Source organism: Oryzias latipes, chromosome 17 (genome assembly GCF_002234675.1).
Source record: "Oryzias latipes chromosome 17, ASM223467v1".
NCBI classification, from domain to species: domain Eukaryota; kingdom Metazoa; phylum Chordata; class Actinopteri; order Beloniformes; family Adrianichthyidae; genus Oryzias; species Oryzias latipes.
In genome coordinates, this window is record NC_019875.2 from 28,482,036 (window position 1) to 28,498,112 (window position 16,077).

Below are 16,077 nucleotides of genomic sequence, written 5' to 3' on the forward strand. Positions count from 1 at the left end.
CAGTTTAAAATGGAGTAGTTCTGACCACTTGGTTTGAACTTGTAGCAAACTTTAAACGAAACATCTCCATTGGCATCCGTACATCATCATCAACGTAAGCTCATCTGTCTGCGGGTTTTATTGGGGTTGGACTGGAGGTAAGTGGAGTGGTTGAGGGATTAGCCTTTCATGGATAACATCCACCACTGCAGCGATGCATATCCCCTCAGCAGCTAAGCCGGCGAGTGTGGATTGAGTCAATTCCAGAGACCAAAAAACTGGCGACGCCAGAGCGTGCAGCCCAGCAGTCACACGTAGGTCACGCACAAAGCTGGCTCACAGGATGGACTATCAAATGTCTGACAAGGCTGCATTTCCAGATGGGTTTTTATCCGCCAAGGTTTACACTCTTTTCCAGAAAAAGACACAAATGTGGACAGAAAGCAGTTGAACTTTGGTTTTCTGACCTTTAGATTGAGCATTAACCAAACTGCATTCACACATGGGGAACTTCCTGTTCTTTGTTTTTAGTGTTGTTTGTTTGTAGGGCAACAATCGTGTCCAAAAGGCAGATTTACATGCAATTTGTATATATATATATTTTTCCTTTTATTTGCCTATTTGATGCAAATACACGTCAAACCCCTGCTGCTCCAAACATACCTCACATTAGCATCTACGTGAAAGAAAAAAAACAAGAGAAAACTCAATAAATTTAGGTATAAAGGAGTTAATATCATTAAGGCAGTTAAAAATATTGAATCATTTATATAAAGTCCAACTGCATTTACAAAAGTATCATCAAAATGTCCTTTTTTGTATTTCTCTTGTACACAAACTGCCTTAAGTTAGTTTTTATTGCAATTAATAACAATTTTATTGATAAAATCAAACTTTTAGGATCTCTTTCAATAAAGAGACTAATATGGAAAGTGAAAATAAATCATTATTTTAACCAAATTGAAAATCATAAATGTCTTCAAAATTGAATTATTAGTATGATCCTCAGCTCTAAATACCATAAAGGGCATTGGAAATAAGAACACGAGGCTACATGACTTAGAATTTGTTTAATTGTTTAATGAATACAGCATATTACACATAGGTCAGTAATGTAAATATACTCGTCCTACCATAGAGATTGTTTTGAAATTTAAAATCTTATTGCTGCACCTTTCCAATGATGTGCATCTTTTTATTTTTTAAGGTGATGCAGAAAAAGGAGAAGCTGAATCCCATGAGACAAACATGTCTTTTGTGCTACAGATTACAAAGTCATGTTGAGGTTCAGGACATGAGGACCAGACTCATGCTGCCTAATGGACACTCCGCTCATCAAGCACTTAAGTCCCACCAAGAAGACAAAAAGCGGATGTGGAAACCTCTCATTAACCAAAGTCTGAGCGTCCCTCACGTCTGCCTCAACTCATTCCTTGATCACTTTAGGCAAAAATGAAGGAAATGACATTTTGTTTCACTAATGAGCGGTAAAATAGCATTTTAAACAGCTAAAGTGCACACTTTCTCCTCTTGTTTGCCGACATTTTCACCAAAAACCCTGGTCGGTCTTTATTGTTGCCTTTCAGATACTTCCTTCACACGGATGCCACGTCAGCGCTTTGCATAAAAAAAGAGGACGCAACAACTCAAATAGTGCAGTTTTACATTCCTTGTCACAAAGAAATGTCTCGTCATCCACCGTTAGGTAAAAGTGAAAAATAAAAAGGTTTGTGAAGAATGAAGACACATAAACTAATTTGCTTTCTTGGTGAGGAGATGACGCCTTCGTTGTGTTAAATGTGAAGCTACAGCCAGCTAACATGCAGTGTCTGTCAGGCCTGATGAACGCTCTCAGAAGAAGAAGAACTCTCTAAATAGTACGTTTTGGAGAAGACAAGAAAGTTCAGTCAGGTCAGAAAGAAGAAAGTAAAGCAGGTGACTGCTTTCCCTTTCTTCCACACCTGAGGGTGGGCGGAGCTGAGCAGCTGCTGGCAGTAACCTCAAATGTAACAGCAAGTAGGAGTCAAAAAGGTCATCACACGGTGAGTTATCAGGTAAATAAATACGTTGTAATGTGTAAACAATGTGATTACACTGAACAGACAGAGGAAGACACAAACTAGGAGAGTCTCTGACACCAACAGCGAGGCTGAAAATGATAAAAGAAAGAAACTCCCTGAGGGCTAAAATCAGCAGGATGTTTCAGAAAGAACCAGCACATCCTCGTGTGTTGACTTGAGCTAAAAATGATTGCAAAACAGGACACTGTTGTTCATCTCTTTTTCACATCGTAGCTTCATTTGGTCCTAAGCCATTTGTACATTGCGTGTATTTTCCACGTCACAAATCCGATCTTTTTCCTACGGCATTTTTTTTTGTCTGCTCCTGATTCACAATTAGTTGAATAAATAAATACTCAGAAATGCAATGTGTAGGTCACATTTCTTTATATATGCCCTCCATCAGAAAAATGCCACAAGATGTTAAAAAGACCAAAAATACTTTTTTTCGCTGGAGTTTCATTATCATATGTTTGTCAGTCCTTTTGTTTCTCCAGGGGTTTTGTCAAGATAAAACTTAATCTGATGTTCAAGTTTCTGACATAAAGCCTAGTTTCCTATATTTGGGTCCTGCACCACCAATTCCACACAAAAACGACAAATTCAACACAACATATGTTCAATGAGTCTAAAAGGAGAAAGGATGCACCTTTTGCTTATTGTAGAGGAAATGGACACAAAAAGAATGGATGGATCTCAATTAATACAAAAAAAACAACCAATGAAAAGCTAGAAGTCACTATTCCATCTACAATCTTGATTTAATTAGAGGTCCAGTATTAATATCAGGTATGCAGACCTGCTCCAACCCAGGGATATTTTTAAACTGAATGAGACCTACTTTGCTTTCCTCTCTGGGTTCAGGAAAAATGAAGGTCTATGAGCTTGTGCACGATGGAACGGACCACACATACAGAACCACTGCAATGAAAATGGTGTTTTTAACATGTACCTGTGGCATTTTCTCTGATGATTGGGGGACATGTATAAAGAAGATTCCGCTTAAAATTGCATTTCTGAGTATTTCTTTATTCAAATCACCATGAATCAGGAAAAGAAAAAACACGCTGGGCGGGCCACAACCCGGTCTGAGCCAGCATCCGGCTCCAAACTGTTTCTAAAAAACTCCTGCCACTCTGCGGAAACTGTCATAGAAAACAACGCAGTTTTTCTATTTGGCCTAAAAACAGCATCAGAGTGGGAGTCCTTCAGCAGACTTTGCTCTGAAGTTCTAATCCGGTTCTTTCTAAGGTTTGATCTGTGCATGTTTTGTTTTTTTGTAAGACTAAAAAGGGGGAAAACCAACATGCGCTCCAGCAAACTAACAGTCTAGATGTGTCATGCTTAGAGTCACATGGTCTTTTTTACTTCCTGCAGTAGTGTTTTTTCTGTTTTGACTGTAATAATGTCTGTCAGTGGAATTAAATACACAAAGTCATAATGTGCCACTTTATAATGCAGAAATGACAAGGAATTGTGGGTAGATTGGCGTCCTTTTCCTACACATGGAGTTGATCCAAAGTTAAGGTGATGTCAAAGAGAGCTTTGGACCCATGCTCTTTGAAATCTAGTAACCTAAAGCAGACCTCATGGTGGCTGTAACTCAGATGTTTCCAGGTCTTTTTGTGGTCCAAACAAAAGAAAAGCAAAAAAAACCAAAAACAATAATTTCCATAGAGAAAAAGCGATAAAGTTTGGAATGAAGAAATATCCTAATGTGGAGAGACGATGAGCAGAATTTGATGGAGCAGAAGTTGGAATGAGGGAAGAGGAAAATGAAGGAACACCAAAGGCGAGTTCTTTCATCACAAGAGGTCTTTGAGTTGGTTTCCTTTTTCAAAGACCGCCTTTGCAAACTGCTTGAAGACTCGGTCCATATAAGTGCTATGGCGCGGCCACAGACCCTCCAGGAAACCAATATGGCCGCCGTGACAGGTGATGAGCAGGGCCAGGTTGGGGTTCTGCTTCACTGCCTCCACTGGAATGGCTTCAAAACAAAATGTTTACATCTTTTGTAGTAATTTTGAGGCGCAGCAATTAAACATATCAGCATACATACATGAAATATGCGGTAAAACAAAACAGACGATTCACTTGGACAAGATTGTTGTGCGTCTTCCTCACAGATGAAGATTACACAGCATTTATGACAAGTTATAAGGAGTTTTAGTAGAAACCAAGTCTGTGGATGTCTAAAATTGATTATTTGAATCTGTGTGCCCTTGATGTTTAATTTTTGTTTCTCAGGATTTTACCAATTTATCATTCTGTCCCAAAGCAAGAGCACGATTGATTTTGCAATCCTTTCTTTATTTTTCTTTGTTTCTTTCTGCGTGTTTGTGGAAATATTTCTCAAAAATTCATTAAAATCTGAATGCATCTCTAGTAAGCGGCGAAAATGAATATTGGGCACCAAAGAAACTAAACTAAAGCACATGAATCCAGGGACGTTGATGGGAAAGTCTGAAATGTTTGCAATTTTTACATTTTTCCCACAATATGGGGGGAAAATAGTTTTGATTTCTGTAAATTATTAGACATAAAATTAAAGATTGCTTGAAAGGGAGTGGAAGGAAGCGAACTTATATAATCTCACCCCTGTTCTACCGAAGCCATTTTATTACATGATTGATTGATTTATTATCTGGTTCATGACTTTTATCAGACGGAATTAAGAATCCTTAGGTATCAATAGGATCCGGAAGCTTATTTGAGCTTTCTTTTTTCCTTTTTTTCCCAGAAAGCGGAAAAAGGTAGGTATCATGGACCATCGCTGATTAGTTGATGATGTTTATCCATCATTTCAATCAAAAAGTTGTTAGGCAGGAAGCGATACTGGATACCGTCATCCAATCAGGGATGTTCCATAGTACCTACCGTTTCCGTTTTCTCATTGTGTTTCATTTTTCTAACATTTCATTTTTGTTTCTGAAAATGTGTTTAGTTTTCTAAAATGTAATGCTGTTTTTTAAACATTTGTTTTGCTCTTTTAGTTGTCGTTGTGATCTTTAAGATGTCTGTGCGTTGAGTGATTTGTTGATGTGATTTTTACTTCAATCTATGACCTCCTAACTCCTCCAGCATCATTGGGAGGCTATTCGGGGGGAAATTTTGGCTTTAAAGTTCTAATCGTTCCCCCATTGCTCGCACATATTTTGCTAGAATGTTGTAAAAAAACCAAAATAATAACAAATGAAGCTGAACAAAATGAAAATATGAAAATATTATAACACAAAACCTCTGTTGCCAAGGAAATCCAAAAGTTTACTTTGGGAGATTCTCCCAAAAATTACACGGAACTGTTCGTCACTCCCAGGCAACCGAAACATAAAAAGGTTGCTATGGAGATAAAACCAACAGTAAAGACGCCATTTTGGAAAAAGTAGTTTTTCTTTTATGGATTCTTCCTGTGCAGCTCTGATCAGGATGGCGAAGGCAGAAAAGGGAGAGGGCGTAAAGCAGCAGTGGGCCTTCTTTTATAACAATTTATCATTTTTCGATATTATTTTAAGTATACCAAACCACTTTGTGCACTTCTAACTATCTATTAAAACTATTGGTAGACTGCTAAATAAAGTTTGGTCCAGCCGACTCACCGTGCGATGGAGAAAAGACGTCATCAGCAGCGTTCAGACAGAGCATTGGCACCTGCACAGATTTCAGCTTGTGGACGGGACTGGCATCGTGGTAGTAGTCTTCGTTGGTGCGGTAGCCAAACATGATGGAGGTGAACCTCTCATCAAACTCTCGGATGGTCCGAGCCTGAAGGGAGACAAAAGAGAAAACCCCTTCTCACTTCTGCTTTTGCCTTTCGGGGTTAAAGAGCGCGATCTCCGGTAGGCAACTTTACCTTCATGACATGATCAATGTCGTAACACTTTTCAAGCACTGGTCTGTGTCTGCAGAAAAGATCAGTCATGAAACTGTTTCAGTTAACTCATTTCCTTCTAAACCCCCCTTGCAAAAGCAGTTTGTGTGCTAGCAGCAGGATGGTGGTAATCCTGCTCTGGCTGACCTGTGCACAGAGGCCTGTAGGCAGCTGGTGAGGTAGGAGTTGAAGAGGAAGCGATCCAGGGGTTTTTCCAATGAAGCTGTGCACTCAAACACATCCCAGCCCGCTGAGAAGACCACAACCCCCTGTAGGCAGGTTTCTCTGCCCTTGCGCCCCAAATAGTTGGCCAGCATCATCCTGAACGACGAGAGAGAAAGGGACAGACGGGGGAGAATCCACTTCAGACCAATCCCTCAATTGTAGGGATTAGTGTTGTGTAATAAATAAAAAAATCATTCTTTGGCATGCAACACTTAAATTTTAAGTACCTATTTTGACCTGACCGGCTTTTAGAGAAAGAGTCAATTTACTAATAAAGTCAGGTTCTATGCAAAGCCTCGGTAAGAAAGTTGGAGAAGGTGCTGAAAGCTGTAAGTACCCCCCCATGGAGACGCCAGCAGCCATGATTGGAGCAGCCGCATAGCTTCTCTGGACGTGCTCAATAACAATCTCCAGGTCCTCGGTGTTGGCTGCACAGTAGGTCCTCGGGGTCTGACAAACACGAAACCCTTCATTAGTCATCACCACAAGACTCAGGACATCTTTACGTACTCGTGTATGGACACTTAGTGGACACTTAAGTGGGCACACCTGCTCGTTTACCCACATTTCTAATCAGCCAATCACACGGCAGCAACTCAAAGCATTTAGGCTCGTAGACACGGTCAGGACGATCTGCTGCAGTTCACACTGAGCATCAGAACGGGGAACAAAGGTGATTGAAGGGACTTTGAACGTGGCAAGATTGTTGGTGCCACACGGGAAACTGTTGATCCACTGGGATTTTCACCCACAACCATCTCTAGGGTTTACAAAATGGCACGAAAAAGAAAAGAAAAAATTCAGTAAGCGGCACACTGCCAACCATGTGATACTTGCAAAGATTTAAAAACCTTTTATGTAGTTTAAAATACGTTGTTTTAACTTTTCTTTGCTCTGCACCTTTCCGAGCCTTTCTAAAAATCTGCAAAATGTATTTCTCTCAATGAGAGCTCAGATCTAGAAACAAGGAGATTATTATTAAAATAAGTCCAAATCTTTTTGCTACATACTCTTGACGAAGGAAAAACTTAATTTAAGACTCAAAGAAACTCAAATTTCACTTTAATCATTTGTTAAATTTTAATGTTATGTCAAAGTTCAAGAAATGTTGGCAAGTTAGACTGAGATTTTTTTTATTACTTTGAAAACAAAAATTGCCATCCTTGTTCTAAGAATAAGTGCTAGTTTGAGTTTTTATGATGACTTATTAAGATGGAAAAATGAAAGGATTCTCATTTTTGTTCACATTTTTGTTCTAAAATGAATCTTTTCCACTGATTACACTAGTTTTTTGTCGCTGTAAGCAAAATGAACCACAATTACTGGTAGGTTTGTAAAAACTCTAAAATATATGGAAACAATTTGCTTTGAACTAAAGCAACAGATTCTAATTATTGGGCTGAATAACATTTACTTTGAATTATTCCTTTCTAACAGTATTTTCCCTTTTTGAATGCTTGTGTGGATTTCTTATTATAAGACTTTTTGTTAAGTAAAAATGGATTAATGCATGGACATCATTTAACTACTTTCCAGTGATTTTCGTCTCGTCTTTTTCCTTTTTTGGCTACATCTTTTTGCATTGTGGTGGCTTGTCCGGCTAAAAAGAGACATCAGTGGATTTGTGTAGGGTGGAGCGGACGGGATAGGTCAGTGTGTTAGGTAGGTCAGGTGCACTGAAAGTTACTTAGACTTTTTTAGCCCTTTGGCCAAATCTTTTAATGAAATCACTCTGTGTTGCAGCTTTAAGTTTATTCTATTGTTTATTGAATTTTTAAATCTTCATTATGTTAAATAAGGGAAAAAATGAACAAAATAACTTTTTTTTTGAAGAAGAAGAAATTTGCATAAGAAGCAAAAGTCTATGAAAAGTTTTCATTTTAGATTACTGTTGTTTTTCCTTTATAAACCCATCAACGACCTAAAAAATAAAAGTCTACCAGAAACAGGACAAAGTTCTCCCACTAAAGCTTTCTCCAAAAAGCTCTTCTAAGTTTGAATTTAAGCACAAACTCGCACAAACCTTTTTTTATTGTTGCTATTTCCTCTCCAGATGTTAACGTGTTTTAGAAATATACAAATAACTCCTATGAAGGCGATAAAACGGTGTCTTGACATGAACTTGGGGGCCTTGAACACAACAGGACGTCTGAACGCACTGGCCAATCCAAACAATGGAGGACATTGGCTCCCACGGAGAACAGCCACAGATGGGCACAGGGGCTGAGCTCTCTGCTCTGACTCTGTCCACATTCTCAGCTGAAGAATGAAAGACACACAACTGCATACAAGCCTGTTCAGAGGGTTTTTTTTAAATCATAGAGCAAATGAAGCCACTGACACAAACTATCAACAAACCACCACCCACCAAGGATTGTGTCTGGTGCCCACGGTACGAAAGGTAAATTAGGGTCATACTGACAAAGGGAGTGTCTGTTCTGCAGGAGAAGACGTTCGAAGAGGCAGCTCAGTGACAACGGGCCTCCTTTGTTGGAGGGTAAAAAAAAAAAAAGGCCAAATTAAAGCCGATGTCAGAACAGTACGAGTTTGCTTTGGTCATTGTCCTGCATTAAAAATAAAAGTCTGTGCTCAAAACTGAATCCCTGTAGTGCAACAACGCCGTTCCTGCTCCCTCCACGCCGGGTTCCCCTGGACCTTCATGACACAAGTGCAGCAAAAAGCCCGAGAGAGCTTCATAACAGACATGCAGGCTTGTCTTTGTGAATTTAAAACAAAAGGGAATAGTCACAAAAATAGGGAGACTCTCAGGAATACGTCACATTCAGAAACCTTACCAGGAGTGTTTCACCAGAAACCCCTCTGTTATTGAAAACCACACACCTGAAATACACAAAACAAATACAAATATTAAATGTATAATCATTTTCATGTTCATTTCATCGGGCAACATTTAAATGAAAAATGTTGAAGAACTTTTATACATTCAAATGGAAACAATCACAGCTTTTATTTTGCTTTCTAGCTACAGTGGGATTTCAGGTTAAAATTGTAGAAAAACAATAATAAGATAAAGAAAAGCAAACTTTTTGACATAAAGGAAGGCAAAGCTCACACTCCAAAAACATTCGGCTTTAGAAATAAGCCAAAAACTCTGACCCTTATCAGATTTCTTTTTTTTTTTCAGAAAAGCAAAGAAATCTGTCAATAGGGAAAGAAAAACCCCAAGAATTCTTATTTTAAGAAAACAATTCTTGTCAATAGGACATGTTTTGCTTTTGAAAAACTTTCTTGATAAGATTATTTTTCTTGCAGGATAGACAATTTTTCTTTTTACTGTCTTACGATTCAGTTTTTTTTTTTTTTGCAACTCTTAATTTGGGCAGCTGCAGGTTTAAACGTTCGTGAAGCCATGGAGATGTAACGGTCACATGCGTTAATCCTGGAAAATGTTTGGGATTTCTCTAGCAAATGTGGGAAACTGAAGCAAACTCTCTGGAAAAAATGTCCTTTCTTTAAAAAAAAGAAAGGAAAGTAGTACTAGTAGTATTTGTCTTGGTGAGATTTCTTTAAATTGTGATGTCCTTCCCTTTTAAAAAAAAAGACTGATGTTGATAATCAGGATTAATTAATTGTCTGAAAATACGTTTTTTTTTTGCTTAATTAAAAGTTACATGTACGTCTGTTTGGTCTTATATCGGCTGCAATAAGATATTTTAAATTGCGCTTTTGATCTATTTTCAAAACGTTTCCAGTCGTTTCAACTTTGATGATGCCATTTTGAACCAAAATCCCCAAAAAACCTGTCGTTTTCGGCAGTGGTTCATTAGAAATTCACCCAAATTTTGGCACTGTTGGCACGGAGCAACTCCGCCACCACTTCCCGTCACTCATCTGTTTACGAGCTCTCCTGCTAGCTTACAGCCCCTCGCACCCCCCAACCTAATATTTCCAGTCGAACCGTTTTGATCCGGATTCCAGCTCAGACGAGTAAAACAAAAACGGATCTACTTGTATTGGAAGCATCAGAATGCAGCGGAGCAGAGCGCTTCAGGCCTCACCGAGTGTTTATCTGTGTCACAAATACATTTTTTTTCTGACAGCTATTTTTTTTGTCTGCTCCTGATGTACAATTTGAATAATAACGACCCAGAAATGCAGATTTATGCTTAATTTTCCTATTATATGTCCTTCAGAGAAATACAAGAACATGTTAAAAACAACAGAAACTAGTCCAAATTAGAAATGATTAAAAAAAATGCATGTGGCTTTAAATTAGCTAAACACACAATTATTTTAAATTAAACCATTTCGTAAATATAACAACAAAGAATCTTAAATGATGCCTGTGTGTGAGAACTCATAAAAAGTTGTAACTTCACCCTTCTATGATTTAAGCCTTATTATTATTGCTTATGATGCCCCTTTTGTCTTTATAGGAGTTCATAGAGAGACTTTTTACCTAAAAAAAATTCAAATCTCCACAAAATGTTGTCATAAATGTCAAATGTTTTCAATACAAAAAATGTAAATATCTTCAGTTGCATTTGACAAAGACGTAAACTAATGTTCAAACATCTAAAGCCAGAAGTTAATGGTTTGAAATCTCCTCCTGCCTTTCATCTCATCAATTATCCGGTGGAGTCAGACCGGCCGTTTTACCTGTGTGGCTCAGCAGTTTGGACCAGGGGGGAAGCGGTCAGCCGCGGGGTGCTCAAGCACACTTTGCAGCAGAGCATGAAGGAAGCCGGTCGGATGTAAGCTGCAAAGCTTGCACTGGGATAAGCTGTAATTAATTAAGCTACACGGACGAGGGTGAGGATTGGAAGATGCTGAGTGTGCCCGCTCCCTCGCCACGCCGTCACAAATCCGGGTGAGGGAAAGACCAACGGAACGTGTTGGAGACGGCAGGAACACGGGGGGGGGGGGGGGGGGGACTGGCTTCCTTTGCAACACTTAAAGCTGTTGCAACTCTTGAACAAAGAGCTAAGCTGGCTGCTCTGTTACCTGAAATAACCTCATGCTTTGCACGTCATTAAAATGCACAAAAGCTCTACAGAACCCAAACATTTACATAATTACGAAGGTGTTTTGTCTTTGATGCAAGAAAATTAGTATTCTGCAAAGAAGAGAAAGTGGAACATGAGAGGGCTCACAGCCTGTGACTCAGTGCCCTGAATGTCTATTATATCCTGGACGTCAGCCAGGGTTTGCAACCAAGACCACCCACCTATAACCCAGATCGCGGCTCTGCTGAACCATGTGCAAGATGTAGGACTCTCTGCTGGTGCCGGTCAGACCCGGGAGGAGGAGGACAGTGGGCCTGGTGGCGGGATTGGGATGAGAGAGGCTCTCGTCGTTGTCAAACCAATCCACAGATATCTGCCCTCCATCTGCTGCCTTAATAAGCTCGCTGCGGAGATGAGTGGGACACAGCTCAGCGGTGTGGCTCTTTCTAAAATGGACCTACCTACATGCATTTCAGGCACTTCCTTTTTTCTAATTCAGAAAAACAGAAAAGCACCACACTGATGAGAAATATCGCAAATTCCTTTGAGGGTTCAGATTTGATGCATCGCAGATGTCTTTTTCTGTTTGACTCAGTGTCCGTGTTGAAGTAAAGACTTTGTAGCATCCATGACACCCTGAGGAATTGAACCCGTTCATCAGCTCTCTGACTTGCATCGTGGTCATCATCAGAGGAAGGGAGATTTTTAGCAGATTGTCACGATCAGTCAGACCACAAGCGTAGACGGTTCTGTCCCGGTGCCTTTTAAACCCAATCCTGCAAGCTCCAGATCGTTAGCTAGTCTGCGGCAAAGACATCAGCGTGAAATTTCAGAACCCCGTGAAATGTAAACCGAAGCAGAGACTTCAGAAAAAAGGAGGACAGCTTCTGAGAACAGGGAGTACAAAGTGGGATTGGACGTGCAACTAATCCTCTCGGACAACAAGGTGAACAGAATTTCATCCAGACAGCTTATACGGCAAAGAAGAGCGTTGTTTTTTTGTTTCTTTTTGTCTGTTTCTTTGGGTAAACCACTGGTTCACTTCATTACCCAGTGAGGTTGTCGGTGGTCAAACAGTCCCTTGAGAAAACGGGATAGGTGCAATGAAAGTGACCACCACTTTCTCCAGGACTGATCATGAGGATTTGCACAAATGTGGCTCCGCTCGCTGTGCATTATGGGAACATAAGTGTCCTTGGCAAAGGAGACCATCAACCGCAGAGTCACTGTGAAGGTCCTTGGCAAAAGCCTTCATAAAGTAATGGAAACCTGTTTTTAACCTCCGTAGGTTTTATGGAAAATAATTTATATGATAATAGTAATAATAATCCATTTTATTTAAAGCGCCTTTCATGACATCCAAGGACACTTTACAAGACAAAGGTTAAAAATAAACATTAAAAGGACAATGAAGACAAAGGAAAAATCTGTAAATACTGTGCCTTGCTACAAAACAAACTGTAATACTGGCAGTTAAAAAACTAAAAGAAAATTAAGTGAAAAGAGTTTTTTGTACTCCAAGTACATCAAATAAATGTGGAATTTCCTCTATTTGTTCCAAGAACGCTGACTAAATCATCGGCGCGTTGTGTGAAGGAAGAGCTGAACACGAGGACTTACTTTCTGTAGACGACTCCAGGTTTGGCCGTGACAAACGGCCGAAGCAGAGTCTGGATGCGGCTCTCCCAGCACCAAAAGGTCGGGTAGTACGTCTCTGACACCACCGGACATTGTTCCCGCAGAAACTGGTAGAACTTCTTACCTCCGGAGATAAGCTGAGGTTTCTGTGGGGTCAAAACTCACATCACTACTCTCAAATTGCCTTGTTTTTTTAATTTGCATGGTATTGGCTTCTTTTAGCCGATTTTCCAAATTGTCAGCTCTTTAAGGATCCATGCTGTGACAGCATTGTATATTTGAATATTTCCTATAGATATAAACTTACAAAGAGCTTCAGCTGCCTCAGTCAGTTCAGCTGGATTTCAGCTATGAAAATATATTCTTTCTAAGCCCTTTGTGGACTTTAAGCTATCCATATTTTCAAAACTTTTACAATTGCTCATTATTCTTACTTGAAAAAGCTGCGTTCATTTAAAAGTATATCTTCTCAAGAAACGCTTTGACTAAATTGACAGTTCACATTTAATAATACGCATCTAATCTGCTGCAGTTGTTTCAAAATATGTTCTTTTTTCGAGCTTCTTTGAGTTTGCAATTTACGGTAAGCCTTTTTACTTCCTGCAGACACACATCATCCGGCGTCTTTTCAGGGCTCACACTCGATTCAGACTCGACATTTTGATTTGATTGATTTCTGTTTATTTTCAAACACAAAATGAAATGGAAAGATATCAGGAAATTGTCTGAGTTCCCACTTTTAATTGTATGAAATTTATACATACTTTTTACATGTTGAGCAGATAATAATAATTACTTACAGAGACACAAAAGAGCAGTTAACAACAGACTGGAATTATTATCAATATGGAATTATTATCAGTCTATGTTCAGTTTCACAAAAATTTTGTGATTTCTTTTTGCAAAAAGAATCATACATATTTTACAACATCTTTTTTTGAATAATTAATTGTATTCATGTATAGTTGTATAAGATGTTTATAAATCCTGTATTTATCACTACATAATCAGTCCTAAGTATTGTAACTGACCATAACGTAAGGTAAAAAACATCCAGGTTAAATATTTTCTCAGTTATGATTATTTGTATTTATTATTTTGTGCACTAGTACCTCCATTATTTCAGTGAGGTATGGGGAAACACCTACGAAACATCCCACAGGCACAATAAATGTCATAAAATGAGCCATAAGAATAACTTATGAAGTGGTTATTATGAACTCAGCAGCCTTTTATTGTATAATCAAAACTAAATAAAGGTTATAGATGTAATAAAATGCATGCAAATATTTGATAAAGCTGAAAAACTTCTTCCACAGAACATACCAAAAAATGAAAAAGGAGAATATTTACTTAGAAAAAAGGGACATCTAACAACTTTGTGTAACACAAACAGTTTGCGCATTGGAGTGAGGTTGTGGAATAAAATGGAGGAAAATATCAAAATGATTACAAATTTTATCCTATTTTTAAGTACAAACTGAAAATCAGATAAATTAGAAAAGTTGAATGGGACAACATACGGACAATCATGACGTTGTAAAGTTGTTTTGATGCCTTTCTTCCTTAAATCTGTTGTGTTTATGCAAATAATCACTGTATGTTTACTATGTAATAATGTATGCACAAAATATAGGAAAATTGGGGGTGGTTATTAATGAAATCTTTATTCTACTCGGTCCTTTTTTAAAGCATTTCCTTTTTAATTAAATCATCACAGCTGCACAAAATGAGCTTTAAAGACCACAAACTTCAACATTGAACCTTATTTCCACTTAAACAGGCCAACATGAGGCTTAAAGTGATTATTTTAATATGTAAAAGTACTAAGTAGTGAGCCTGAAATGCTGACTGAATGCATGACACGGCAGCTCAGCAGCATGCATTACATAAAACCCTTGAAGCAGCATTTCTGCCTGCAAGCACTGAAGTGTTGGCCTGCTGGTGAGACCACCTCCTGCACCCAACATGACAAGATGGAAACTAAAACACTGACAGGAGGATCGACATAATAATATCAGAGATGAGGGGGGAGAGAGAGAGAGGGGGGGAGAGAAAGCGCTGAATAATGTGCAGCCTGCCGGCCGGCAGATGCAGCCTGATCTGGAGCTCGGTCAGTGAACGCATCACTGTCATCACTCACTACAGAGGACAGACCTTGAAAACTCCGGTTTTCAGTGAAGGATAGAAGAGAGAGAGAAAAGGAGCCTTTTTGTTACAATAAAAAGCAAACTTACCCTTGCAACGGAAATCAAATAGTAGCAGGTGTACGCTGCGCTAAACCCCAACACTAGTGACAGCCCCACTCCCGAGCCGAACAGCCCCACTTTCACCTGATTCTCCAAATAATGTGACAGGTCTCTGGTCAAAATGTTAAAATTAAGGTCCAGCGAGATCATTGCAAGGTCCCTGTGATCTTCTACTGCAAGGACAGCGGCCGGCTCGCCTGGATTTCTGCTGTGTCTGCCTGCCAGCCCTCTACGGACACAAGGAGGAGGGAGGTTTTTTTTTATTATTACACAGTCCACCGAGAGGGGGCGCTCGTCAGCCGGCATTCAATGGCGACCTCCTTCTTAAGGTCACTCTGAGGCCCCCTGCAGGCTGTAAGCGGCACGTGCATGTGAAGGAAAAATCTGCACATGCATGGTTTGATCACAGATACAGTAAATAAACGTCTTTTATGCAAATGGGAAAAACGTATGCCCTTTGTTTAGTATCTTTTTGATCTATTTTTCTGATTATTTGAAGTGTCTTAAACACATGTCAAACAAAAACAAGAAAACTACAGTAATTTATCAAAATATGTCAAAAACTCTTGTTAACAATTCTTATTTTAAATTGTTGTCCTTACCGGTTTTTTGTTGTATTTTATTTTATATTTATTATATATATATATTATATATTTTAAATGTTTGCTCACCCTAACTTGGTTTGTTTTTGAATAAAAAAATAAATCTACAATGCAAAATTTCAGCAGTTTAGTTCCATAAAAGATAAGTAATAAGGTAAATTATTTCCCCAGAGACAACAAACACACAAAGGGCCCAAAGCTCCAGCTTTGCACTTAAGTAATAACCAAATATTAGGAAAATACAGACAGCATGGCTGCCTCTCTTCAAGAAAATCTGACACAAACACTTAATAAAGTCGGACTAATTATAATTATTGTTGTTTCTATTATAGTTTGATTAAAATACCAATGTGGTGGCTCAAAGTAAAAGAGGTTCCAGGTTCAAATCCCACCTGGGTCCTTTTTGTGGGAGTTTGTTTGTTCTCTCTGTCATATCAATGTCATCTCAACAGCAATCTTAAAAAGAACTTTACAAAATATACCATAATG

At 38.9% G+C, this 16,077-nt stretch overlaps 1 protein-coding gene across 2 annotated transcripts; it reads right to left on the reverse strand.

The window, feature by feature from the left end:
* Window positions 1-1,034: 1,034 nt before the first annotated feature.
* abhd3 (abhydrolase domain containing 3) lies at window positions 1,035-15,246 on the reverse strand. 2 transcript variants are annotated; one of them, XM_023965228.1, is made up of 9 exons: window positions 14,975-15,246; window positions 12,720-12,883; window positions 11,321-11,503; window positions 8,928-8,973; window positions 6,470-6,582; window positions 6,055-6,228; window positions 5,890-5,938; window positions 5,636-5,801; window positions 1,035-4,026 (listed from the first exon to the last, which is right to left on the reverse strand). In XM_023965228.1, exons 1-9 carry the CDS (start codon window positions 15,134-15,136, stop codon window positions 3,845-3,847), a joined length of 1,239 nt encoding a protein of 412 aa, XP_023820996.1. In that variant the 5' UTR covers window positions 15,137-15,246; the 3' UTR covers window positions 1,035-3,844. The 2 variants fall into 2 exon arrangements, with proteins under 2 accessions (XP_023820996.1, XP_023820997.1); XM_023965229.1 differs by lacking the exon at window positions 11,321-11,503.
* Between the last annotated feature and the right edge of the window lie 831 nt (window positions 15,247-16,077).